The following is a 26,824-nucleotide window of genomic DNA, read 5'->3' as shown; positions in this document are numbered from 1 at the left end:
TATTTCACTACATATAGAGAAATACTATTCATTTAGGTAAAAAAATATAAGTTTACATCACCCATTGGAAGACTATTTAATAATTTTTTTCTCTATATTATAAAGAATTAGACATTTTACCTCTTCTATTGGGAGTGATATTAGACTGCTCCTTTGAGTGTATTATTTTTAAAATATGTTGTCTAAATTTTCAAATGCAACTCTGTCTCATATAAGTTGCATTTGAAAATTTTCAAATGATTATAGATGGCCTAACTTTTTATAATTATGATAATATCCAGGCTCGTAATTTATTTCTGTTTATCCTCCATTCATCACCACGTGTCAGTATTAACATCGTTCCTGAACTAGCTGTTGCTGGTAAAGTTTGGAAGGAAATCAAATTTGAATTTGAAGCAACAGATTCGTTGTAATCCAACAATTACTTTCTGTTCCTTGTTCTTATTCTTAAATTGAATTTTGAATTGAACGAAATTAAAATGTCATTATGAATCCACCACGTCACCAAACTAGGGCACACTAGCTTCTCTCACCCACACTCTTCTTCTCCCTATATATTAAAGAGACATTCTCAAGCTTCTTTCCCAGAGAGTTTTAAGAGAGAAAGAGTTGTGAAAACATGGCAACTGATGTGGTGGTTCTACGACATGGTGCGGCGGTTGAAGCATCATGCTGTAAGGCGGGGCCAGGCTACGCCTCACCTCGAGAAGCCATGGCTGGTCCCAAAGAAGCTCTCCTTTATGTCACCTGTCTTTACACAGGTTTCTATTTCTATCTCAATCTCTACCTCTTTCATTTTCAATTATGTATTTTTTCCCTCAACTTCTTTTAATCGTTTTTAATTTTCTAGAATAATGAGTTCAAATTAATGTTGTTAAGTCAAACCATTCTTTAAAATAAGGATTTTTTTATTTGGCTTGGAATCTTGGATCATTGTTCATGAATCGTGATCATGATTTTAATGTATTTTTTTACTAGGGAATTTACTTATTTGGTACCTTATGTTTTTGCAAAGTATCATTATAGTACCCTCTGTTTTCAATAATGCTCATATGGTACCTTGTATTTTAAAATTATACATATTTGATACCTAGACTTAGATTTGATAGATAAAATTTTGTCAATATGATCAAACTGTCATCAGTTATATTTAATTAAGTAATTAAATTTAAATTTGGAACTTACATAATTGACAACAGTTTGATTAAATTGGTAAAATTTTATTAATTAAATTTGAGTTTAGGGTACCAAATATGTACGATTTTAAAATACAGGGCACCATATAAGCATTATTGAAAACAAATGGTACCAAAATGATACTTTGCAAAAACACAGGGTACCAAATGATTACTTACCTTTTTTACTATAAAGAAAAAAGGGTTAATTACATCTTCTACCGTAATCTAAAAAAAAATTCGTTTTATACGGTAATGTTAACAAATTACAAAAATACGGCATTCACTACCTACCACCCGTGTCCACCCGTGTATATATATATATATTAACTCTTTGTTTTACTTTTTTATTTCAATTTTTAATAAGAATTAGGCATATCAAATAATATAATAATAAAAGTAATAATAATTATAGTTACTACCTTCAATAAAATAAAATAAAATAGAGTAGTTTATTTTATTTAAAATAAATATATTTATTAATATTTATACAATTACTCAAAAAATAAATAAATATTTATACAAATTACAAATATACTGTTAATTAAAATTAACATTAATAACTATATGTTACAATATATAGTTAAAGATAATCACAATATTATTATTCTTTATAAAAATATTATATATATTTTTTAAATCATAGCTAGTCAAGTCTCAACACTCTATGTTAAACCAAAATCATAATCTAATCAAAGTTTCAAGTTTTGTTACAAAAATATATTTAAAGTTAAAAAATTAGTTTTGTAAATCTTTGTAATAATCATGTTAAATTAATTTATAAATATTTATGTAAATGTGAGTTACAAAAATAAACTTTTTAGTTGTGAAATTAGTTTTGTAAATTGTTGTTACAAAAATGTAAAACTTGTTTAAAGAAAAATATTGTATTTCACCACTATATTCAATAAAGTGTTTTATAAATAATGAATATCTTAAATTTATATTTTTAAGTTGTATAGCATAAATATGATGTTTCATGTAATTTTTTGGTACAATATTGTAACAATATGAAAAAGTATAATAATTTTATGTATATTTTGTTTATGATTTCTTAACTATAAAATATTTTCGTAAATATTAGTTATAAAAATATTTTTCTTAGTTGTAAAACTAGATTTGTAAATTATTGTTACAAAAATAAAAAATTTAGTTACGAATTTGTTTGTAAGTTTTATCTACAAAAAAAAAATCAACAATTCTATAACTGATTTTGTAAATATTATTTACAAGTTCGTAACATATATTTACTAGTTTGTAAACGTTGATCACAAGAAATTGTATTTTACAGCTTTTATTTATGATTTTGCCACTCCGTATTTACAATTTTGCCATTCCATGTTTTTATCCAAAAATTCCGTATTTTTGTAAGGTACCGTATTTTTTTAGATTTTTTTTAACTTTTAGTGCATTTTTGTAAATTTCCCAAGAAAAAATAAGGAAAATAAATTGAGAGTAAATATTTGGACGTACGTTGCATGGCCCTGGAATTGTTGATGGGCCTCATGGGGAACAGAAAGTTAGTCTTTACATGGTATTATTTGTTCCCTTTTTACTAGTACAAATAAAAAAATTGGCAACACACTTAAGAATTATATATCCAAATTGTAATAAGCACATGATTTTTTTGCTTATCTTCACATTTTTGTTGGAGGATAATGTGTGAAAATAGTAGTGGATATTTTGTGGTAATTGAGAAGAGAATTGCTAAAATGTGGTCTTCCGCTATTAGTATAATCTAATATCGGGTTCTACACATTTGAATTTAATAAGTAATATGAAATATCGATAACCAATCATAAAGTGCCACCTTATGTGATCTTGGGCACCTTAAGGTGCCAAATAATAATACTCAATTAAGAACTGTAAACAAATCATTCATTGAATCTTCCCAAAAAAAAGTGTATATGTATCTATTTAATCAATATATGGTCAAAATTTAGATAATTGTAATATATATATATTTTTAATTTGTATTTGTTGATCAATATTATTTTTTGCCAGACAATTGTAATTAGATCATTATTTTGCAAAAAAAATTTCATTTCCTATTTTGAATTGACTAAAATTTGACTTAAGGATTGCTTTTTATATAAATTAAAATCTAGTGGGAGAATTTTATAATTTTGAAAAACTCAATTTTAATTGTCTAATTTAGCCAAAACAAAGAGGAGGTTGTTGTTATCATCTCTTTTCTATAATCCACCAATCCTATTACCTTCTGATTATTGTTGAATTGTTTATTGTTGGAATTTTGGAATAATCATGCTTCCCAAATTAGAAGCATGAGTCTCTTGGCAAAATAACATATTTTTGAAGTTATTTTGTATTTTGGTCTAGTTTTGATAATTTTTTGCAAAATAACATACGACACTTAAGACAGATGGTCGAAAAATTCAGATAACTAATCGAAATTTTTAGACAACTGGTCGAAATTTTAAACAGATGTCGTTTTGCAAAAAATTATGAAAACTATGTCAAAGTGCAAAATGATTCCAAAAAAATATGTCATTTTCACCAATTACTCTTAGAGGTATAATCACTTTTTTTTATTATTAAATTTGGCAGCTAATCCAAGTCTATTATAGATTTCATGAAGAAAAATGAGAATTCTTATAAGTTTTAATTTCTTGTTATATAACTTGATTTATATGGCACATCTTTTTAATGCTCTATTAAATTGCCATAAAGGGACTGGAAGACAAAAGCCTGATTACTTGGCCACTGTGGATGTTGATCCAACTTCTCCTACTTATTCAACAGTCATCCACAGGCTGTTTATGCCATATTTAGGTGATGAGTTGCATCACACAGGGTGGAACTCATGCAGTTCTTGCCACACAGATCCCTCTGCATAGCGGCGTTTTCTGATCGTACCTGGACTAGTGTAAAAATCTTGAATTCCATATTTGAGTTTGAAACTTCTTTCTTTTGTTAATTTCTTTCACTTTAAAATGTTTAGTTTTTTAATCAAGGTGTGTGTATGCACATATGTATGTTTTATGAGAAATGCTAAGAAGTACCCTATATCGGTGTTGGTGCAAATTTAAATTAATTTTAGATTGAAATTTGTGAGACCTGCTATTAAATTACACGAATAGCAATATGTCATGTCTGAGGGTGCCCAATACCCTAGGGTGCCCCAATCCTAGTGATGCAAACAGGGCGGAGAATTGGTGGGGAGTGCTCTCTCATCCCCGTCTCCGTCCCTATCCCCGTTTATAATTTTAATCCTCGTCCTTGCCCCATCTGTGCTTGTTTCCTGTCGGGATGGGGCGGGGAATTCTCACGGGGAATAATTTATTTTAAAAAAAATCAATTTTAAAATAAAAATAGTAAATTCTATATAAATTAAAATATTGCACAATATTTATGATTTAATATACTAAACACTATCCCAAATAAAATTTAAAATGCTTACTAATATACTACAATAACACATAAATAACTATATAAAATATTACAAAAATATATAATAATTTAAATACCCATGTCGGTGAGGGAAGTGATATCCCCGCCCCTGCCCCATTTAACATTCGGGGATCCCCATCCCTACCCTCTTTTCCATTCAGACGAGGATTCCCTACCCTATTAGGAACGGATTCCATCCCGATAGGGAAAATGTGCATCGTGAATCCTGTTGTTTAATATACCATACCATGAAAAAGAAAATCTACTATAGAGAATTCATTATGTGAATTGTTACTAATGTTTCCCCTACTGCTGGTTTAACTTAATTAACAGGTCTGGTCGTATTTATGTGGTCGACACAAAGACAGACCCGAAAGCCCCCTCATTGCATAAAGTGGTTGAATCTGAAGAGATCGTTGAGAAGACTGGTTTGGCATATCCACACACATCTCATTGCTTGGCTTCTGGTGAAATAATGGTATCATGCCTAGGTGATAGAAATGGCAATGCAAAAGGAAATGGATTTCTTCTTCTCGATTCAGAATTTAACGTCAAAGGAAGGTACAGTTTTTTTAAAACTTATTCACTGCCTTAAGACTTCTGAATGACCTTAGAAAGTTCCACTTCAGTAACCATTAATTCCATATTCACTTTTTCTAAAATTTAATGTTGACATTAGTTGCCAGCTTGTTAAATACTATTGGCAAAGTTAGAGCATCTTTAATAGAGTATTGGTGCATTATTATTTAGCACATTTTAGCAAAATTATCACTGATCTAAAATGTGTGCTAAATTTGATACAAAATATAGTATAGATCAAATTTGGCACAATAATTAATATCACTTTTTATTTACCATATTACTACTAATTTATTAATTAATAATTAATGACTACTTTTTTTACAATAAAAAAATAGAAAAACGGTTACTTTTTGTATATTATAAATAAATATTAAATGAATTATTGACTTTTTTTTAGTTAATTTGTATCTTGTATATTAGAGCACAATTGTAAAGATTGAGCAAAATATAGCATTGACTCATTTTTTGTATCGAATTTGGTATAAAATTTACATCTTGCATTTGATATGGTCTTAGATGTAGTTGAATGATATATGAACACATCGATTCTAGAATTGGCAAAATTTAACTTCTATCTATTTTTGTGTAATTTCAAGTGGGAGAAAGAAGGGCATAGTCCTGATTTTGGCCATGATTTTTGGTACCAACCTCGACACAAGACAATGATCAGCTCATCAATGGGTGCTCCCGCTACTTTCACCAAAGGTTTCAACCTTAAAGATGTCTCTGACGGTCTATATGGGAGACATCTTTACGTATACAGCTGGCCTGGTGGTGAACTGAAACAAACATTGGATCTTGGTAACATAGGGATGTTACCTTTGGAGGTGAGCGACATAAACTTGATTTGCAGTTTAAGAATATATTGATTTTTCAGCAATAATCAAATACTTTTTTGCTGTAACTATAAAATATTTTTTTATTCCCTACTAGTCTCGATAAGACTGTTAGGTCTTACTGTTCAAATGTTATGATATTCGTTGACAGATAAGATTTCTGCACGATCCTTCGAAAGATACTGGATTTGTTGGAGCTGCCTTGACAAGTAACATAGTGAGGTTTTTCAAGAACCCAGACGACTCATGGAGCCATGAGGTGTGTACATAATACATCTACATGTTTTTGTATATAGTTTTTGTTGTAAAACTTATCAACACAACATAACTCAAACAAAGAACCAAAGCAAGAATCAGTAATACAAAACTTAGAACAACAAATGCAAACTAAAGAATGCAAAATCGAAACTAAAGGAAGAACACAACCATATTTTTATATTGGTGCAGCTAACAAAAAGTTAGCCTAATCCAGTTTCCTCTCTAGGTTCCGCTAGCTCAAAACAATGTCAATGTTACAGCTTGTTCGAATACAATCTTGGACATCACAATTCATGCATTCAAGAACTGAAAGAAACAAGAACACTCATACAACCTGATAATTGTAACGACCCGACTTAAACCCATTAATTTATTAAATACTCCATATTTAAGTAAATTAATGTTTACATGAATATCTATACGAAAAACAAAACTTTTATTGAAATAAACATGAATTAATACCTTTTACAAAATATGCAACTTGAGATCTTGATATTTTAAATAAATCATATTTTACATACACGACGTATGTAAAAATACACGTTTGAGACACAACATAAACCAAAGGTTAAAACCTTTATAACAATAATACATAAGTAGCAACCCCTTGACCCCCAAGTCAACCAATCACGATATGCACACATCTGACCGAGCCGGATCCAACTCATCGCCTCATCAACTATGCTTATACCTTTATCTGTAGCATAGAGTACCCGTGAGCTAACGCCCAACAAGAAGAGCCACATATAAGACACAATTCCCAAGCACAACAATATGAGATACATAAAAAAAAACATAAAGCGTAAAACATAAAACACAAAACATAGACATAAACTAACTCATATAATCACAACCTAAAACTTATACTACTCCTAACTTATAACCTTACATAAATTATAAAGTTCTGCAATAATTAATATTATAACGTATCATTCTCGCAGCCTTACTTTACATACCATAGCATAACATAACATACAACAATCATAGCATATCACAAAACATTCATAACACGTATTATCGGTGTTGCTCCGGCCGTAAACCAGTGCTAATCTGGTCAGTTGTGCAACCGAGCACGAATTACCATAATCATGCATTTTCATAACATAAGCATGCAATTTGTCGTGACGTGAGCATGCATTTTCATATTGTAAGCATGCCACACAAACATACAACTTATTCACACATAACATGCATAACCCATAACATACCTCAAAACATAACGCATGGCATAATTCGTAATGTAACTTAAAACATAATTCACATCATAGTTCATAGCATAATTCTTAACAAAGTTCACAACATAATTCAAAATATAATTCATAGCATACAAAGTTTACCATACATAAGTACGTCGAGCGTACACCTTGCGTGCAGGTATCTATTCTTCTTACCTGAATTCCAGCAATTTAGTTGATAAAACAACCCAAGTGTAATTCTGTTCAAGCGTCTCTAGCCAAACCTAAACAAAACCGATCAAAATCAATTAATACCAAACTTAGTTCTTAATTCCGACTCCAAAATAATAACATATAAACTTGGTTTAGGTTCTAGGACTTTAGACCTTTTCACAAGCTTTTCAACCATAGGTCAAATGTTATGGTCAAAATACGAAACCCAAAAATTAGAATAAAAAATGTATTTGAGCCGCGGTGCTACCGAAGTCAGAGAGCATTTCGGAGCCTAAATGAGATGCATTTGCACCGCGGCTCTCATCCACTGGAGTAGACCCCAAACATCCCAAAACACTGGGGGACTCAAAACCTTGCACCAAAACAACTATCCTAACATGTTTCTAACCTTGGAACCCAGATATTAACAATCCTAAACCTATAGTAAACATTCATAATCCTAGAAACAATAAAAACAGTCTCAATACTTTAAAAACCTAGATCTGACAAAATACTTAAACAGTAAAGTTTGAACACTTACAAACAAAATCCAAGGCACAAAGCTTAAATCCTTGCTCCTTATGAGATCTCCTAGCCCTTAAAAAATCCAAACTAATGATCTCCTCCAGCACCTTAGGCTTCAAAACTCAGATCAAGAACGAGAGATTGTTATTGGTTTATTTCCCCTTTCGTATATCGCAAAACAAGAAGTTTGAAAGAATTGTACGACATCTAAACCTATTCTTTTATTAATTAATTATTTAATCTGATTTAAATCATGTAAAAACCAAATTACACTACTATCCCCAACCTCTAACTTTTCCTTAATAATTACTTAAGCCCTTTATTGTTATTTCCATGGGATACTAATAGTTTTAACTTCTCGTAATTACACTTTCTATCACAAAATCCACAATTCTACTTTGACCCCCATAATTCAATTTCTATCGCACTTTGGCCTTTAATACTTGAACAAACTAATGTGTGTGAATTGCCTGCTAGAAAACATAAAATAAACATACACAGTAAATCATGCATATCATAGTTCGTATAATTAAACACATAAGAACATACAATTTACCATAATACCCTTGTAACGCCCTGGTTACCCCAAGACCATTACGGTGAACGTTGAACCGTGAATTTAACTCGCTAACCGAGTTCGTTGGTTAAAAACGTGCTTCTAGGTGTTAATAATAAGTTAAGGTGGAAAACCAATCAAAAGGAAATGATATATTTTATTTAAAACATAAAAATGTTCATGGGCCCATAAAAACGTTTACAAGTTGTTTACGATACAAAATGGTCATTACTGTGTAAAATTTACAACCGGCCGATCTAAGCGGCAAAAATAGGGTAAACCCCCTAGTTCCTCCGAGAACTCCATGGCTGTGGTGGTCAAGCAGCCGCATATGTACACATCGCCACCTAAGCTCTCCACTCAAGGCTGGGTGAGCTTTTCTTTCCCTTTACCTGCACCACATAGCACCCATGAGCCAACGCCAAGCAAGAAAACACAATATTGCATGAATATAATATCAACAATGATCTTAATAACCATTTAGGACTTTTAGTCCAAAATAAAGGAGTGACAGTTGTAAAAGTCACTAAGGTGGGTTCCATACCCTTTACAGATAAGTGATCATTTCACTAGCTTAAACGAGATAGGTATCTGGTGAAATAGTCACCAGCATAAACCTACCGAGTGACCATAGACTCATTAACGTGGGATTCCGTTCCCTTAGCCATGTGACAAAACAGTCACCTAGGCCTTTGGCCCTGGCTCTGAGTAACTAGTCATAGACTAGACAAGCGCTTTTAGTTTTCATCGGACTTAGGGTCGGTCCAGTATTAATACCCCATATGAGTCATTCAATGCCGATGTCGATTAGATCTAATCTTTTATCGGCTCTGCGTTCATGATGCTTATGCCGTTTCTGACTCTTAGGTCAGTAACACGCGACCAGTGCCGATTCTGAATAGTCAGTGTCATACACAAATAAGCAAGATTTGCTTAGCATTTAATATGCAATCAATATCCACATTCAACAAACAACATGCCTCTATACTAACCTCACATGTCATGTACATAGGGTCTAGTTTTCTTACCTCGGGTTCGAGCGAGAAATAATATAAGAACGACCCTTGAGAACGATCAACCTTTTAGTTCCTTAGCGGTCACCTAGTCATAACCAATTGGAATCTATTAATAAAGTAAATCAATAAAAAGGTTCACAATCTAAAACCTCACTCTCGGGACCAATCCCACACTCTCAAGACTCTCAATCTACTCAAATGGGGTAAAGGAACCAACCCCCGAGCCCTAAAAATGAGACTTTCTGAAGTTGGCCTAGCGCTGGGGTGCTGCCAAATGGCGTTGTCCCAAGGTAGAGAGGCACAAATCCCTGCCCTGCATAGCGCTAGGGCGCCAGCTTCAGACCAGAAAAATTTCTGGTTTTCCTTCCTTGAGATTTCCCTTGAAACCAACTCTCCAAACCAATCCCAAACATTACCAAAACTTCCAATTCAACCCCTAAACTTCATCTACATCACACCCTCATCGAAACCCAAGCAACCAAACTAAAAAACTTCCACTAATTTCCAACCATCCACATCAAAATCTATAAGCTGAAAACTATAAGAAAAACAGAGCAAAGCTTAAAGTTCATGGATGATTCCTTACCTCAAGCTGGTTTTGAGTCCTTTTCAATGGATGAACCAAGATCCTAAGCTCAAACCTTTAATTTCCTAGCTTCTTTCTTCAAGTTGGCTTCAAAAATTCCAAAGGAAGAAAGGAGAAAGTTGATGAACATATGAAGAAGGAGAACTCTGTTTTGGTTTCAGTTTTCTACAGGTTACTTGAGTCATATATATTCTAGGGGTGAAATGTATATTTTGCCCCTAGGTCAATTAAATGTTTCTAAAGACTCTCAAGGGTAAAATCGTCATCTTCCACTTATTTCGTTAATCATAATTAACGCTCTCCAATTCCCACTATTCTCGATATTCTCATATACCAAAAATTCACATCCCGTTACCCTTTAATTCCCGGAAATGCTCTAATCATTAAAATAACCCCGAGACTCACCCCGAGCCTCGAACTTAATCCCGTTATGACTAAACCGCTACTTTTGTACTCAAGATTGTCTCATGCCGAATGGCTCGAACAAATCCACATTATGATGTGGCCTTATAAATTAATCACAAACATGCACCAAAATACTCAATCACGCCCTCAACGGGCCAAATTACCAAAATGCCCCTATAATGAAATGTGGACCCACATGCATGCATTTAACATCATATTATAATATAATTCACATAAACATGCATATATTCATTTAATGGCATAATAAATCAATTATGGCCCTCCCAGCCTACTAATCCAACCATTAAACTTCATTAGGGATTCTGGGCATTACAACCCTAACCCAAGCTAGATTACCATAATACCCTTACTAGTAGAAGCGGATATTACAATAATCTTTTGCCAAAACTTATAAAACTAACTCTCTTGATCTTACTCCCATACGACTCACTCAAAGTGTTTCAAAAACCAAGTTGAATCTCTGTTAGAATTAAATAAAACAACAAGAGTTTAAATAGAAAGATTTAAGAAAGTAGAAAGACACAACTGCCCTTGACACATAACCAACTTAACTAACTGAGACTAAGTTAAGTTTAATGATCAGTTTGGTGAGGATTAGAATACCACAGTTTTCCTTCTTGTTATAATTTTTTCTTTGTAAAAAAGAAGCCATCATATCTTTCTTATTATTTTCCAGGTTGTAATATCAGTGAAACCATTGAAGGTGCAGAACTGGATTCTTCCAGATATGTCTGGGCTGATTAATGATTTACTAATCTCACTCGATGACCGCTTTTTGTACTTTGTGAATTGGCTTCATGGTGATGTGAGGCAGTACAATATTGAGGACCCTAAAAATCCCAAGTTGACAGGCCAAGTCTGGGTTGGGGGACAAATTCAAAATGGAAGCCCAGTTTTGGCTGAGGGAGAAGATGGTAAAACTTTCCAGTTCGATGTTCCAAAAATCCAGGTCCGTTTATTTAGCAACTATTTTCATTTTTATACTGCCAGCTGTTCTTGAGTTAGGAAGTAGAAGTAAAAACTATACTAAACTTGGAGAGAAGGTCAATAATAGTAGAAGTAAAAGCTATACTAAACGAGTCTTTTGTACATTTATGAAATGGCATCGATCGCAGAGAAATGTTTAACCACGGAACTTTTATGCAGTTTTTCAAAACCGTGCGTATTTTTTTTTTAAAAATACCGCAATCTCATAGTATTTTTCTTAAGGGCGGTATTAAATGTGATATTTCAGAATCGTTCAAACTTTTTACTGCAATAGTGATATTAAAATTGGTGTTTTCTTTTTCTTTTTTTCAAAAAAATCTTCAGGGACAGAAATTGAGAGGTGGACCACATAGGATGCAGATGAGCTTAGATGGGAAGCGGCTTTACGTGACGAACTCGCTTTTCAGCGCGTGGGATCGCCAGTTCTATCCCGAGCTTATGGAGAAAGGTTCACACATGTTGCAGCTTGATGTTGATTCTGAGAATGGAGGTTTGGCTATCAACCCAGATTTCTTTGTGGACTTTGGAGCTGAACCTGATGGCCCTTCTCTTGCCCATGAAATGAGATATCCAGGAGGTGACTGCACTTCTGATATATGGGTTTAATTGTTAAACTTTGACATCTTTTAGTTTGTAAAGAAATGTTTAGAGAATGAATAGTAACATATAAATGTGAAGAAGTTGACGTAGCATTGTGTAAAACATATGTATTTTAGATAATCTATTGTTATTAATGTTTATGGGGTAAATAATCATTTAGTACCATGTGTTTTATCAAAATACAGATTTGGTACCCTATGTTTTTAATAATGCTCATCTGGTACCTGTAATTTGAAATTGTACATTTTTCGTACCGTAGACTCAAATTCGATTAATAGAATTTTATAAATATGACAAAACTGTCATCAGTTATATGTAATTAAATAATTATATTTGAATTTGAAATACATAATTGAGTGCAGTTTGGTCATATTGATAAAATTTTATTGATCAAATTTGAGTCTAGAGTACTAAATATGTACAATTTTAAATTATAGAGTACCAGATGAACATTATTGAAAATGTAGGATACAAAATCTGTATTTCAATAAAATAGAGAGTATCAAATGAGTATTTACCCATGTTTATATTTGGTAAATTTTATCTTGTTGTATGATTTATTTAATAATAAATAAAAATATTTGTAAAAAAAATATTAAATTTATCTATGTTACTTAAAATAAGAAGTATGGGTGGAGTGGAGTTGACAAAAGTGGTTCCAAAAATAAAATTTAAGCCATTTTATCTAAAATTTCTGTAAAAATGGAAATAGAGAGCACCCTTGGTGTAGTGTAGCACTTGTTATGCCTAATTGTTATGTTTTAGCTCTTAGTGCTTTTTTGCTTTTAAATAAGGGTCATTTGGCAAAATTGCCTATTTTTTAAAGTCATTTTGCACTCTAGTCTAGTTTTAATAATTCTTTGCAAAATTGTCTCTCATAATTTAGACAGGTGATCGAAAAATTCAAACAGCCGGTCGAAAATTTTAAGTAGCTGGTTAAACAACTGATCGAATTTTAGACAAAGACCATTTTGCAAAACAATATCAAAAGTGGGCCAGAATGTAAAATGAGTTAAAAAAAATTATTTTCACCAATTTCTCTTTAAATAATAAAACAAAATGAATAATGGATTTTTTCCTTAAAATTGAATTAAAGAGATGACAACAAATCCTAAAACCCTCATACAGAAAACATTATAATAAATTTGTGTATACTTGAATCGAGTGGATGCCTATAAAAGAGTAGCCACGAATGTGTTGAGAAACATTATTGCTTAGAGCACTCTTAACAGTCGTTGTAAAATACAACATTCTTTAAGTTTTATTGTGGTGCCAAAAAATAACCATTTTTTTAACACCAAAGAAAGGCATGGAGAATTGTCTTCTCTTCTTCTTCCAAATTTACCAAACAACATAATTTTCATTCTCCTCTCAATCCCTTGTATCCTCCAACAAACATAAAATAAACATGAAAAGAAAAAACATAAATAAATGGTGCAAAGAAAAAGTAATGGAAGTAAAGACATTCTTAGCTAAGAAAGAATTGCAACTATGTTTATTATTAGTATCACCAAAAATCATTGCACGAGCAATTCCCTTCCTAGAAATGATGATATCTATTGGCATCTCTAACAACAATCTCCCTCTTCACAATACTGCTTATGAATTTCAAGACAGTGTGAACTACATAAACACGATTTTCGTTAATATTTTTTTGAATTAATATTACAAATAATTCATCAAATTAACAATTCAGAACAAAAACATAATTATTTTACATAATAATCGTGTAGTCATATTCAATTTTTTTTATTAAAATTAAATTTAGGAGTCTATTTGAATCATTTTACAAAACACAAAGTCCAAAAATTAATTTGTTAAAATACAATATCCAAACAGATAATTTGACAAAACACATAGTCTAAAAAAATATAAATGGTTTATACGTTTCTTTATTTATAAAGTTTCTTCACTTCACCAATTTATATTGTAATATATATTGCCTAATTTTTTTGTTGTTGATATTATTAAATTTATTTCTAATTGTATTAGTATATAACTTCACGTCTGAGATTATCCATACCTAATTTTTTCTTATTTATTGTAATTTAATATCCTCTTGTAAAAGCAATGACGATTTTTCGTCAAAAAAAAAAACTAACTGAATTAATTTAATACAAGTTATTATGTGTCAATTGTTTGGTAAAGTGCCAATTTTTTCTTTCTTTTTTTTTTGTGTCAACTTTGATTTGATTTTGTTTTGTTACAATTTTAGTGTCAAATTATGGCTTAATTTTTTGTTATATTTTTATTATAAACTTGTAAAATAGCTGAAGAGATTCTCATTCGGTTGAAAGAGTTTGTTTGTTTTAATTTTTAACTTTTTTTTTTTGGTAAACTTATCAATCCTGTTGTTTTTTTAGGTACCAATATTTCGAAAGCTCATTTTTTCTTTTTCCTAGAGAGACATTTTTAGACTTAGCTGCTTAGACTGCTCCTTTGAGTGTATTATTTTTAAGATTTTTGTTGTCTAAATTTTCAAATGCAACTCTGTCGGTTAGAGAAAATATCTCACATGAATAATGTGTGGGTATATTCAATAATTTATAAAAGTATGAGTTACTCCATTCATCAACAACTAGTTTTGAGATGAAATCTCATACTTATTACTATATACCTCATTCTACTTCTAGACCATTTTCCACATTCTAACCTGATATTAAGGGCCAAAGAAAACTCTAACGAGTACGTATCCGATCCAAATCCAAAACTGATCCAAAAAACTAAAAGAGCCAACGAACCACTTGCGATTGAGCCGTCCAAGATTGGTGAGCAAAAATAGTTACCATCTTGAGGGGGTTGTTAGAGAAAATATCTCACATGGAAAGTGTATGGCATATTTAACAATTTATGAGCAAAAATAGCCACCGTCTTAATGGGATATTAAAGAAAATATCTCACATGGAAAGTGTATCGTATATTTAACAATTTATAAGAGTATGAGTTACTCCACTCATCATCAATTAGTTTTGAGATGGAACTCCATACTTCTTACCATGCACATCTTTCTACTTTTAGACCACATTCTATATTTTAACACGGTCTCATTTAAGTTGCATTTGAAAATTTTCAAATGATTGTAGATGGCCTAACCTTCCATAATTACGGTAATCTTTCTCTGTTTACCCAATTACTTTATGTTCCTTGTTCTTATTCTTAAATTGAATTTTGAATTTAATGAAATTAAAATGTCATAGCTTCTCTCACCCACACTCATCTTCTCCCTATATATTAAAGAGACATTCTCAAGCTTCTTTCCCATAGAGTTTTAAAGAGAGAAAGAGTTGTGAAAATATGGCAACGGATGATGTGGTGGTTCTACGACATGGTGCGGCGGTTGAAGCACCGTGCTCTAAGGCGGGGCCAGGTTACGCCTCGCCTCGAGAAGCCATGGCTGGTCCCAAAGAAGCTCTCCTTTATGTCACCTGTCTTTACACAGGTTTCTAATTCTATTTCTATCTCAATCTCTACCTCTTTCATTTTCAATTATGTATTTTTTTTCCCTTCTTTTAATCGGTTTTAATCTTCTAGAATGATAAGTTCAAATTAATGTTGTTAAGTCAAACCATTCTTTAAAATCTTTCTCCTATTGATCAAATTCCATCTGGGTTTTTTTTTTGGATTGGAATCTTGGATGATTGTTCATGAATCGTGATCATGATTTTAATGTACTTTTTTACTATAAAGAAAAAATAAGGAAAATAAATTCCGAGTAAATATTTAGACGTACGTTGCATGGCCCTGGAATTGTTGGTGGGCCTCGTGGGGAACAGAAAGTTAGTCTTTACATGGTATTATTTGCTCCCTTTTTCGTTGTACAAATAAAAAAATTGGCAACACTTAAGAATTATATATCCAAATTGTATTAAGCACAGTTTTTTTTTTGTTGCTTATCTTCACATCTTTGTTGGTGGATAATGTGTCAAATTGTATTCTGTTGTACCGCTAGTGCCTAACACACTAGGAGTGCACACGGGTTCGGGTTTTGGGTTTCAGGTGGAGAAAAGTGGTACTGAATCCGGTTTGAATTTTTTGGGTTTTTGTTCGGTTTCGGGTTTGGTCTGATCGAGTTTCGGGTTGGGCTGGGCCAATTGGGCTTTGGGTCGAAAATGGGCATCGGTACAAATTTTTCAAAAATATTATTTTTTTGACACTTTTTTTTTTTTACTTCTCACATGTTTTTTAAATTTTTTTAAAGTTTGTTGTTAGTTTAGTTCAATTGATTTTTAAAGTGTGTAATATTTTGAAACCCGAACCAAGTCGGTTTCGGACCAGATTTCACCCAAATCCAATGGGTTTTGCAAAAAAATTGGTTTTCGGGTTGCGGGTTGAGTGGATTTGCAGGTTTTGTAGGTCAAATGTTCACCCCTATAACACACCATAAGGAGGAGGTACACTCTTATTGGTGGAATCTAATATCGGGTCCTACACATTTGAATCTAATAAGTAATATCAAATATCACTAACTAATCATAAGGTGTCATCTCATGTGATATTAGGCACCTTAAGGTGCCAAATAGTAACACTCAATTGAGAATTGTAAACAAATCATCTATTGAATCTTTCCTAAAAAGAAGTATATATGTATCTATTTAATCAAAATATGGTCAAAATGTTATTGCAAAAATATGTATATGGTCAAAATTTAGATAATTGTAATATAGTTTTTTTTTAATTTGTATTTGTTGAATATTATTTTTTTTGCCAGATAATTGTAATTAGATCGTTATTTTGCAAAAAAAAAATTCATTTCCTATTTTGAATTGACTAGAGTTTGACTTAAGGATAGATTTTTATATAATTTAAAATCTAATGGGAGAATTTTATAATTTTGAAAAACTCAATTTTAATTGACTAATTTAGCCAAAACAAAGAGGAGGTTGTTGTTATTATCTCTATTCTATAATCCACCAATCCTATTACCTTCTGATTATTGTTGAATTGTTTATTGTTGGAATTTTGGAATAACCATGCTTCCCAAATTATAAGCACGGAGTCCTTGGCAGAATGACCTATTTTTGAAGTTATTTTGCATTTTGGCCTAATTTTGATAATTTTTTATAAAATAGTCTCCGATACTCGAGACAGTTCGTTGAATTTTTTCAAACAGGTGGTCGAAAAATTTAGACACGTAATCGAAATTTTTAGACAACTTATTAAAATTTTAGACAGATGTCATTTTACAAAAAATTATCAAAACTATATGAAAGTGCAAAATGACTCCAAAAAATAAACTATTTTCACCAATTACTTTTAGAGATTTAATCACTTTTTAAAAAAAATAAAAATAAATTGGCAGCTAATCCAAGTCTATTTTAATTTAGATTTCATGAAGAAAAATGAGAATTCTTATAAGTTTTAATTACTTGTTATATAACTTGATACATATGGCACATCTTTTTAATGCTCTATTAAATTGCCATAAAGGGACTGGAAGACAAAAGCCTGATTACTTGGCCACTGTGGATGTTGATCCAACTTCTCCTACTTATTCAACAGTCATCCACAGGCTGTTTATGCCATATTTAGGTGATGAGTTGCATCACACAGGGTGGAACTCGTGCAGTTCTTGCCACACAGATCCCTCTGCAGAGCGGCGTTTTCTGATCGTACCTGGACTAGTGTAATAATCTTGAATTCCATATTTGAGTTTGAAACTTCTTTCTTTTGTTAATTTCTTTCACTTTAAATGTTTAGTTTTTTAATCAAGGTGTGTGTGCATGCACATATGTTTTATGTGAAATGCTAAGAAGTACCCTATGTTGGTGTTGGTGCAAATGAATATAGAGTCACGCATCTTTAAATTTAAATTAATTTTAGATTGAAATATATGAGACCCGCTATTAAATTACATGAATAGCAATATGCTACGTCAGAGGGTGCCCAACACCCTAGGGTGCCCTAATCCTAGTGATGCAAATGGGGTGGGGAATTGGTGGGGAGTGCTCCCTCGTCCCTGTCCCTGTCCCCATTTATAATTTAATCCTCGTTCTTGTCCCATCCCTGCTTATTTCTTGTCGAGGTTGGGGCGGGGAATTCCCACGGGACCCCATTTATTTAAAAAAAAAACCAATTTTAAAATAAAAATAGTAAATTCTATATAATTAAAATCTTACACAATTTTTATGATTTAAAATACTAAACATTACCCTAAATAAAATTTAAAAAACGTACTAATATACTACAATAACACATAAATAAATATATAAAATACATATAAAATATTATAAAAATATATAATAATTTAAACGGCCTCCATCAAGACGGGGAGTGTCATCCCCGACCCCGCATTGAAAATTATCTCCGTCCATGCCCTCTTCCCCATTTAGACGAGGATTCCCCGCACCATTAGGGGCGGGTACCCGTCCCTATAGAGAAAATATGCATCTTCAATCCTCTTGTTTAATATACCATAAAAAACTACTATAGAGAATTCATTATGTGAATTGTTACTAATGTTTCCCCTATTGGTTTAACTTATTTTACAGGTCTGGTCGCATTTATGTGGTCGACACAAAGACAGACCCGAGAGCCCCCTCATTGCATAAAGTGGTTGAATCTGAAGAGATCGTTGAGAAGACTGGTTTGGCATATCCACACACATCTCATTGCTTGGCTTCTGGTGAAATAATGGTATCATGCCTAGGTGACAGAAATGGCAATGCAAAAGGAAATGGATTTCTTCTTCTCGATTCAGAATTTAACGTGAAAGGAAGGTACGTACAGTTTTTTGAAACTTATTCACTGTCTCAAGACTTCTCCTCAATGACCTTAGAAAGTTCCACTTCAGTAACCATTGTCCAAAAACTCTAGTTATTTTTGTGTATTTTCAGGTGGGAGAAAGAAGGGCATAGTCCTGAGTTTGGCTATGATTTTTGGTACCAACCTCGACACAAGACAATGATCAGCTCATCATGGGGTGCTCCTGCTGCTTTCACCAAAGGATTTTACCTTCAAGATGTTTCTGATGGTCTCTATGGAAGACATCTCTATGTATACAGTTGGCCTGGTGGTGAACTGAAACAGACATTAGATCTTGGTAACACTGGGATGTTACCATTGGAGGTAAGTGACATAATCTTCGGCCCTGTTTGGTATTGTTTTCTATTTTTTGTTTTCAAAATTGTATTATCAGAAATGAGAATAAAAAACTATTTTTTGCAGTTTTAAAAAACAATAAGTGTTTGGTTAATATTTTTTAAAAATAATTTTTTAGTTTTATTTTTTTTAAATCTTAAATAAAAAATTAACAAATATACTTACAAAGAGAAAAGTATTTTAAAAATTTGTAATAAATAATGAGGTAAAATAATTTGAAATAAAAAATGATGAAAAATAAAAAGTGAGAAAGTAAGGAAAGAAAATTTGAGAAAAACAGAAAATAACTTTTTATTGTTCTCAAGATTTTCTGTTTTTTGTAACTTTGTTTTTAAAAATTGTTTTTTGAAAACAATGCCAAACACCCCAATTTGTTTTCAAAAAACAGTTTTTTAGTTAAGGTGTCAAATACCCTCTTAATTTCTAGTTTAGAAGTGTACGGAATATTTGATTCGATGTGTTATGATATGAATATACCACACCAATTCGTTGACAACAGACGAGATTTCTTCATGATCCTGCCAAAGATACTGGATTTGTTGCAGCTTGCTTGGCAACTAACATGGTGAGGTTTTTCAAGAACCCGAACAACTCATGGAGCCACGAGGTTTGTACATAACACATCTACATGTTTTTGTACATAGTTTGTACTATCTCAAAACCAATTAGTGATTAGTGGAGTAACACGTACTCTTATAATATCTTCTCACGCGGGAGACACTAATAATTTCTTTTTTTCTTTTCCAGGTTGCAATATCAGTGAAACCACTGAAGGTGCAGAACTGGATTCTCCCAGAAATGCCTGGACTGATTACTTATTTTCTGATCTCACTAGATGACCACTTTTTGTACTTTACAAATTGGCTTCATGGTGATGTGAGGCAGTACAATATTGAGGACCCTAAAAATCCCAAGTTGACAGGCCAAGTTTGGGTTGGAGGACAAATTCAAAAGGGAAGCCCAGTTTTAGCTGAGGGAGAAAATGGTGAAACTTTCCAGTTCTATGTTCCAGAAATCCAGGTTTGTTTATTTAGCAACTATTTACTATTGACTCGAGCTTCTTGCTTTTAATTTAGTTGTTGATAGACTGTTTAGATGTGCAAAAATGGTTTTTTTTTCTGGATCACTTTGTGAGATCATTAGAGATCATATGTATTTGTCTAACTAGTTCACAAGTGCTTTTTTATTTTGGAAGTCCTTCCTAGTACGCCTTTGCCATGCAGCACTTTTGAGAAATCAAGGAAAGATGTTTTTTCTATTGATTCTTTTCCGATGAAGATGTATGGTTCTTTGGGTCTACGTGTCTATATAGATCATGTTTATGGATTGATGAAAATGTGCAAAAGCTCTATTTGCCTCTGCCATTCTACGAGTCTCTTCCTTTTTGTGTATGACATCGCCACTCCATTTGGCAGTATCCACTAATTCAGACTTATTTGAAAACCATATTTCTAACCGAACCTTTTCAAGAAAAGTTTTAGTGAAATTTTTATATTTTATACATTTTCTAATGATATATTTTCCATTTTATTCTTATTCTAATAAAATAAAATCACATTAAAACATATTATTTTTGTGATTTAATTTTTTTTAATTATCAATCCGTTTGTACTTTTATGAAACGGCATCAGTGTTGGGCAGCTTTTATGATGCATGACTTAAGCTACATGCAACTTCTGACATAGATACATTCCTTTATTAATTAATCAAAGATCATGGATCCATAAACTTGAAGAGTTAAAAAAAGTACACAATGTCATAAAATCTTAGCATAATAAATTTACTTTTAAGCTCCTACATTTATATAATTTGTATTCATATGCATTCCATATGTACAATTAAAAAGATAAAAAAATATAGCACAAATTTTTATATATAATTTGGGTTCATATGCATACATATAAATTATAATTACACTTATATATCTTGTCAATAGTTCTTCTATTATTAATTTTTTAGATTATTATATAAATGTAAAATTGACTAAAAAATTAAAAACTATACTTATGAAAACATAAAAGTCTCAAAAAAGTATTCTTGTTTAGATAAAACCAAATTAAATGATTATATAAAAGGGAAAGGGAATTAAAGCAAATTTAACTCTAAAAATAATGTGTGACTTTGTGTTTTTCTTTTTCTTTTTAGTTTGTGGGAACATTTTTACATAGAATTAAATATTAATTATAACCAATCACAACAAATAAAGTCATTGGATGGATGGTTAAGTAGACACTTTTTTTCACAACATGCATAGGTTCAAATACTAACTAGGTTTAATAATGGTCTACAAACAACTATTGTTGTTGTTGCTGCTATAGTTTGTACCAATAAATGATGTAATTACAGTGACATTAAAAGTGGTGGGTGTTTTTTTAGGGACATACATTGAGAGGTGGACCACAGATGATACAGATGAGCTAAAGTTTAAATAATTTCTACTACTTTATTGATAATGAATGAATTACATAACGTGACTTTATAATGACATAAAATACAATAGATATATGCCTCTATATCAAACTAAAGAAAGATCATTGGTTGTTACTGGTATCGATATTGTTATTGTTGTTGTTGTTGAAAGATCGTTGGTTGCTACTAATATTGATATTGATATTGATATTGTTATTGTTGTTGTTGCTAAAGCTTGTACCAATAAATGGTGTAATTACAGTGACATTATAAGTGGGGGGTGTTTTTTTAGGGACATAAATTGAGAGGCGGACCACAGATGATACAGATGAGCTTAGACGGGAAGCGGCTCTACGTGACGAACTCGCTTTTAAGCTCATGGGATCGCCAATTCTATCCCGAGCTTATGGAGAGAGGTTCACACATGTTGCAGCTTGATGTTGATTCTGAGAATGGAGGTTTGGCTATCAACCCAACATTCTTTGTGGACTTTGGAGCTGAACCTGATGGCCCTTCTCTTGCCCATGACATAAGAGTTCCAGGAGGTGACTGCACTTCAGATATATGGGTTTAATTATTAAACCTTGACATCTTTCAGCTTTCTACCAAAGTAAAATAATCAAGTGTTTCTTCTAGTTTGTAAAGAAATGTTTACAGAATGAATAGTAACATATAAATGTGAAGAAGTTGATGTAGCATTGTGTAAAACATATGTATTTTAGCTAATCTATTAGTGCATCTTCAAGGGCTCTTCAAGATAACTTTTGTATATTTACTCCTCAAAATGGAGAATGCTAAAGGGACTATCTCATGTAGAGGACTTCCTAACTTGTTATTAATGTTTATAGGGTAAATAATCATTTGGTACCCTGTTTTTTTTTATCAAAATACAAACTTGGTACCATATGTTTTTAATAATGCTCATCTAGTGTAATTTGAAGTTGTACAATTTTAGTACCATAGACTCAAATTCAATAAGTAAAATTTTATAAATATGACCAAACTGTTATCAGTTATACGTAATTAAGTAATTATATTTGAATTTGGAACACATAATTGAGTGTAGTTTGGTCATATTGATAAAATTTTATTGATCAAATTTGAGTCTAGGGTATTAAATATGTACAATTTCAAATTATATGGTATCAGATGAACACTATTGAAAACATAAGGTACCAAGTCTATATTTCGATAAAATAGATTGTAATAAATGAGTAATTACCCATGTTTATACATAAAAAAATATATACTTGGTAAATTTTATCTTGTTGTATGATTTATTTAATAATAAACAGAAATATTTGTAAAATAATATTAAATTTATCTATGTTACTTAAAATAAGAAAACAACAAAACAATTCAAAGGCCAAATTCTGATCGTAGACAAAATTTATCTTAGCAAAGCAAAGCTCAAATCTAAATCGTGTTTTTATTGTTTCAGTAGCTATACATTATGCAATTAGTTTTTAGTTTTCAGATTCTATTACCAATTCATGTGTATTCAAAATACAAAATTTTATATTCTCATTTCATTTTTTTTTCGTTTATTCACAGGCAGATTATGTGTATTCATTTAATTTTAATTTAAACAATGCTTTTATAAATTATAAAGAATGAAGAATTTATGATTGTGATTTGGTTACCTATTTCTTTTAGGTCAATGATGTAGTTTCTGGACTGAATGTTGTTGGAGATTGTTAGAGTTATTCCAATTCTATCTATACATTATTTTTCTTTGCTTCTTAATCGATTTCTGAAGTACTTGTCGCTGGAGCTTAGATTGGAGAAGATTGAAGGTGAATATCAGAGTATTTTGTTATCACAACTTGCCACAGATCGGAGCTTCAAGAGCTTGCTGGTAGTATTCGGATTTTGATAAAATTTGCCAAAAATTTAAGGTTTGATCAGAAATGGAGATTTGAAGAATGATCGATTGGTTTTTGGGAGAAAATTTTGTCGAATTGCTTGGTTGCTTGATCACATAGACGATCGTTTGGTTTGTGGGAGTGATTGGAACAGTAATTCCCAATATACCCCTACTTGATTAATGTGTTGTAGTTCAAAATTCAATTTTCTTTATTAGTTGCGTATCATTTTTTTTTCCATAAATTCTTTAACTTCTTTTTAATTTTTTCCATAAAATTTGGGAAAGAATTTTCCCTATATTTTTGCAAATGTAGGTGTAAAACCCATAATTCTCAAAATTCCCCGTTATTAAATGAGTGATATAAATATCTCATTAGATATATCTTGTATATACTTAATAAAAAAAAGAACTCATTTACGTAATTATTTACGTAAAAAAGCAGAATACGTCGTTCTGAACTGATTATTTATATATTTATTATTTTTTAACAAAAACTATTATATATAAATATAATAAAAAAATGATAATAATAAAATAAAATATATAATAATTTATAATGTGATATAACAACTTTTGAATGTTTTTTGTGAAATTGCTCTAATAAAGAGTATTTGTTTTCTATTAGTCGGCCTTTTTTTTTCTCTTCTTCCAGAAATTTGGAATTTTTTTTAAATCATTTTTTATTTTATGCATAAAAGGTTGCTAAGCTTAGAAATAGAAGGTGACTAGAACACTAAGATGAATTTGCATTATTTATCTTTAAGAATATTTATAATTATTTGAATTTTATACATTTTTAGATCTTGTGTTTTGTCTCAGTACTTGTTTGGATTTGTATTTTGATAAATTACTTTTTAGATTTTGTGTTTTGTAAAATAATTCAAATAGACTCGTAAATACGATTTTTGTTAATATTTTTGAACTAATATTACAAATAATTCATCAAATTAACAATTTAGAACAAAAATGCAATCATCTACATAATAATCGTGTAGTCATATTCAATTTTTTTTCTTCATCAAAATTAAATTTAGGAGTCTATTTGAACAATTTTACAAAATACAATGTCCAAAAATTAATTTGTTAAAACACATAGTCCAAACAGGTAATTTGACAAAACACAAAGTACAAAAAAATATAAACCGTTTATACGTTTCTTTATTTATAAAGTTTCTTCACTTCACCAATTTATATTGTAATATATATTGCCTAATTTTTTTGTTGTTGATATTATTAAATTTATTTCTAATTGTATTAGTATATAACTTCACGTCTGAGATTATCCATACCTAATTTTTTCTTATTTATTGTAATTTAATATCCTCTTGTAAAAGCAATGACGATTTTTCGTCAAAAAAAAAAACTAACTGAATTAATTTAATACAAGTTATTATGTGTCAATTGTTTGGTAAAGTGCCAATTTTTTTTTTCTTTTTTTTTTGTGTCAACTTTGATTTGATTTTGTTTTGTTACAATTTTAGTGTCAAATTATGGCTTAATTTTTTGTTATATTTTTATTATAAACTTGTAAAATAGCTGAAGAGATTCTCATTCGGTTGAAAGAGTTTGTTTGTTTTAATTTTTAACTTTTTTTTTTTGGTAAACTTATCAATCCTGTTGTTTTTTTAGGTACCAATATTTCGAAAGCTCATTTTTTCTTTTTCCTAGAGAGACATTTTTAGACTTAGCTGCTTAGACTGCTCCTTTGAGTGTATTATTTTTGGAGTTTATATATTTTTGCACCCTGTGTTTTGTCTTATTACCTGTTTAGATTCTGTATTTTGACAAATTACTTTTTGGACCCTATATTTTGTAAAATGGTTAAAATAGAACCCTAAACTCAATTTTGATGAAGAAAAAATTGAATATAACAATACAGTTTTTTAGCAGAATGATTTTATTTTTGTTCTGAATTATTAGTTTCGTAAATTATTTGTGATTTTAGTTAAGAAAACATTGACTAAAATCGGGTTTAGGTTTCTATTTTAACCATTTTACAAAACATAGGGTTCAAAAAGTAATTTATCAAAGCACAGGGTCCAAACAGGTAATAAGACAAAATACAGGGTCCAAAAAAGAATAAACTCTTATTTTAAAGATTTGTTGTCTAAATTTTCAAATGCAACTTTGACTCAATGAATGCAATTCTCCTCTTCTTTGTTTCTATTAAGGTCATGTTTCGAAGTCAATGTGCAATTACTAGTTATTTTAAAATACAATATGTATTTGGATGTCAAGTGGTAATTATGTATGAATTCTCATTGTCATGTTTGACAGACAATTACACAATAATTTAAAATTGATAGTATTTAGTAATTACACAAAATTCTCACAAGGCCATGAAAATTGGGGAGTGTAACTGGGACACTTCAATTACTTCTCATTACATAGTTAAAATGTAATTATTTGATTAAACAAACATATCAAATCTAGTAATTATCTCAAATTACACTGAATTTTTAATTACATTATACCTTTCCAAACTACCTTAAGAAAGTGTTGTGGATTACATCAACTTCAAAAAGTCCAAATTTGGTTATACAACGAAGCACTAAGTTTATCTTTATTTTGATGGTATTCAACTATTGATGTTGCACTATTGGTTTGATGCAATGGGTAAAATGACACATATATCCTTATCTCCAATTAATATAAATATCATTTATTAAATATATTAATTTAATTATTATTTTATTAATTTTTGTTAGTTTTCAATTTTTATTTACTGATGATTAAAAAGAATTAAGAAAATAAATATTTCTTTTTGAAGTAAAAGTTGAAGTGAAATTTGATGTAGTGATTGAAGTTAAATTAGTAATTCGAGGTGAAAAAGGTAAAAAAAAATTAAAGTTAAAGTAGATTTAAAATGGAGTATTGATCGTAAATGGCCTAACCTTCCATAATTACGGTAATATCTAAGCTCGTAATCTATCTCAGTTTACCCTTCACTCATCACCACGTGTCAGTATTAACACCGTCTCTGAACTAGCTGCTGCTTGTAAAGTTTGGAAGGAAATCAAATTTGAATTTGAAGCGATCGATACGTTGTAATCCAACAATTATTTTTTGTTTCTTGTTCATATTCTTAAATTGAAATTTGAATT

At 30.9% G+C, this 26,824-nt stretch overlaps 1 protein-coding gene and 1 pseudogene across 1 annotated transcript; both read left to right on the top strand.

The window, feature by feature from the left end:
* Positions 1 to 574: 574 nt before the first annotated feature.
* On the top strand, positions 575 to 12,556 carry LOC133819883 (selenium-binding protein 2-like; annotated as a pseudogene).
* Positions 12,557 to 15,597: 3,041 nt separating this feature from the next.
* LOC133819881 (selenium-binding protein 2-like) lies at positions 15,598 to 22,720 on the top strand. The gene is made up of 7 exons (XM_062253253.1): positions 15,598 to 15,785; positions 17,774 to 17,969; positions 18,835 to 19,062; positions 19,180 to 19,411; positions 19,944 to 20,051; positions 20,192 to 20,464; positions 22,146 to 22,720. Exons 1-7 carry the CDS (start codon positions 15,641 to 15,643, stop codon positions 22,425 to 22,427), a joined length of 1,464 nt encoding a protein of 487 aa, XP_062109237.1. The 5' UTR covers positions 15,598 to 15,640; the 3' UTR covers positions 22,428 to 22,720.
* Positions 22,721 to 26,824: the final 4,104 nt, after the last annotated feature.

This window comes from Humulus lupulus, chromosome 2 (genome assembly GCF_963169125.1).
Source record: "Humulus lupulus chromosome 2, drHumLupu1.1, whole genome shotgun sequence".
Lineage (NCBI taxonomy): Eukaryota > Viridiplantae > Streptophyta > Magnoliopsida > Rosales > Cannabaceae > Humulus > Humulus lupulus.
Note: the sequence above shows the minus strand (reverse complement) of the source record. Positions and strands in the feature narration are given on the sequence as shown.

Excerpts from the sequence above, each read along its gene's own strand:
- LOC133819881 (XM_062253253.1), top strand. The coding sequence starts at position 15,641 with ATGGCAACGGATGATGTGGTGGTTCTACGACATGGTGCGGCGGTTGAA. Across the intron at positions 15,786-17,773 it reads TGTCACCTGTCTTTACACAG|GGACTGGAAGACAAAAGCCT; the intron begins GTTTCTAATTCT and ends ATTGCCATAAAG. Across the intron at positions 20,052-20,191 it reads ACAACTCATGGAGCCACGAG|GTTGCAATATCAGTGAAACC; the intron begins GTTTGTACATAA and ends TTTCTTTTCCAG.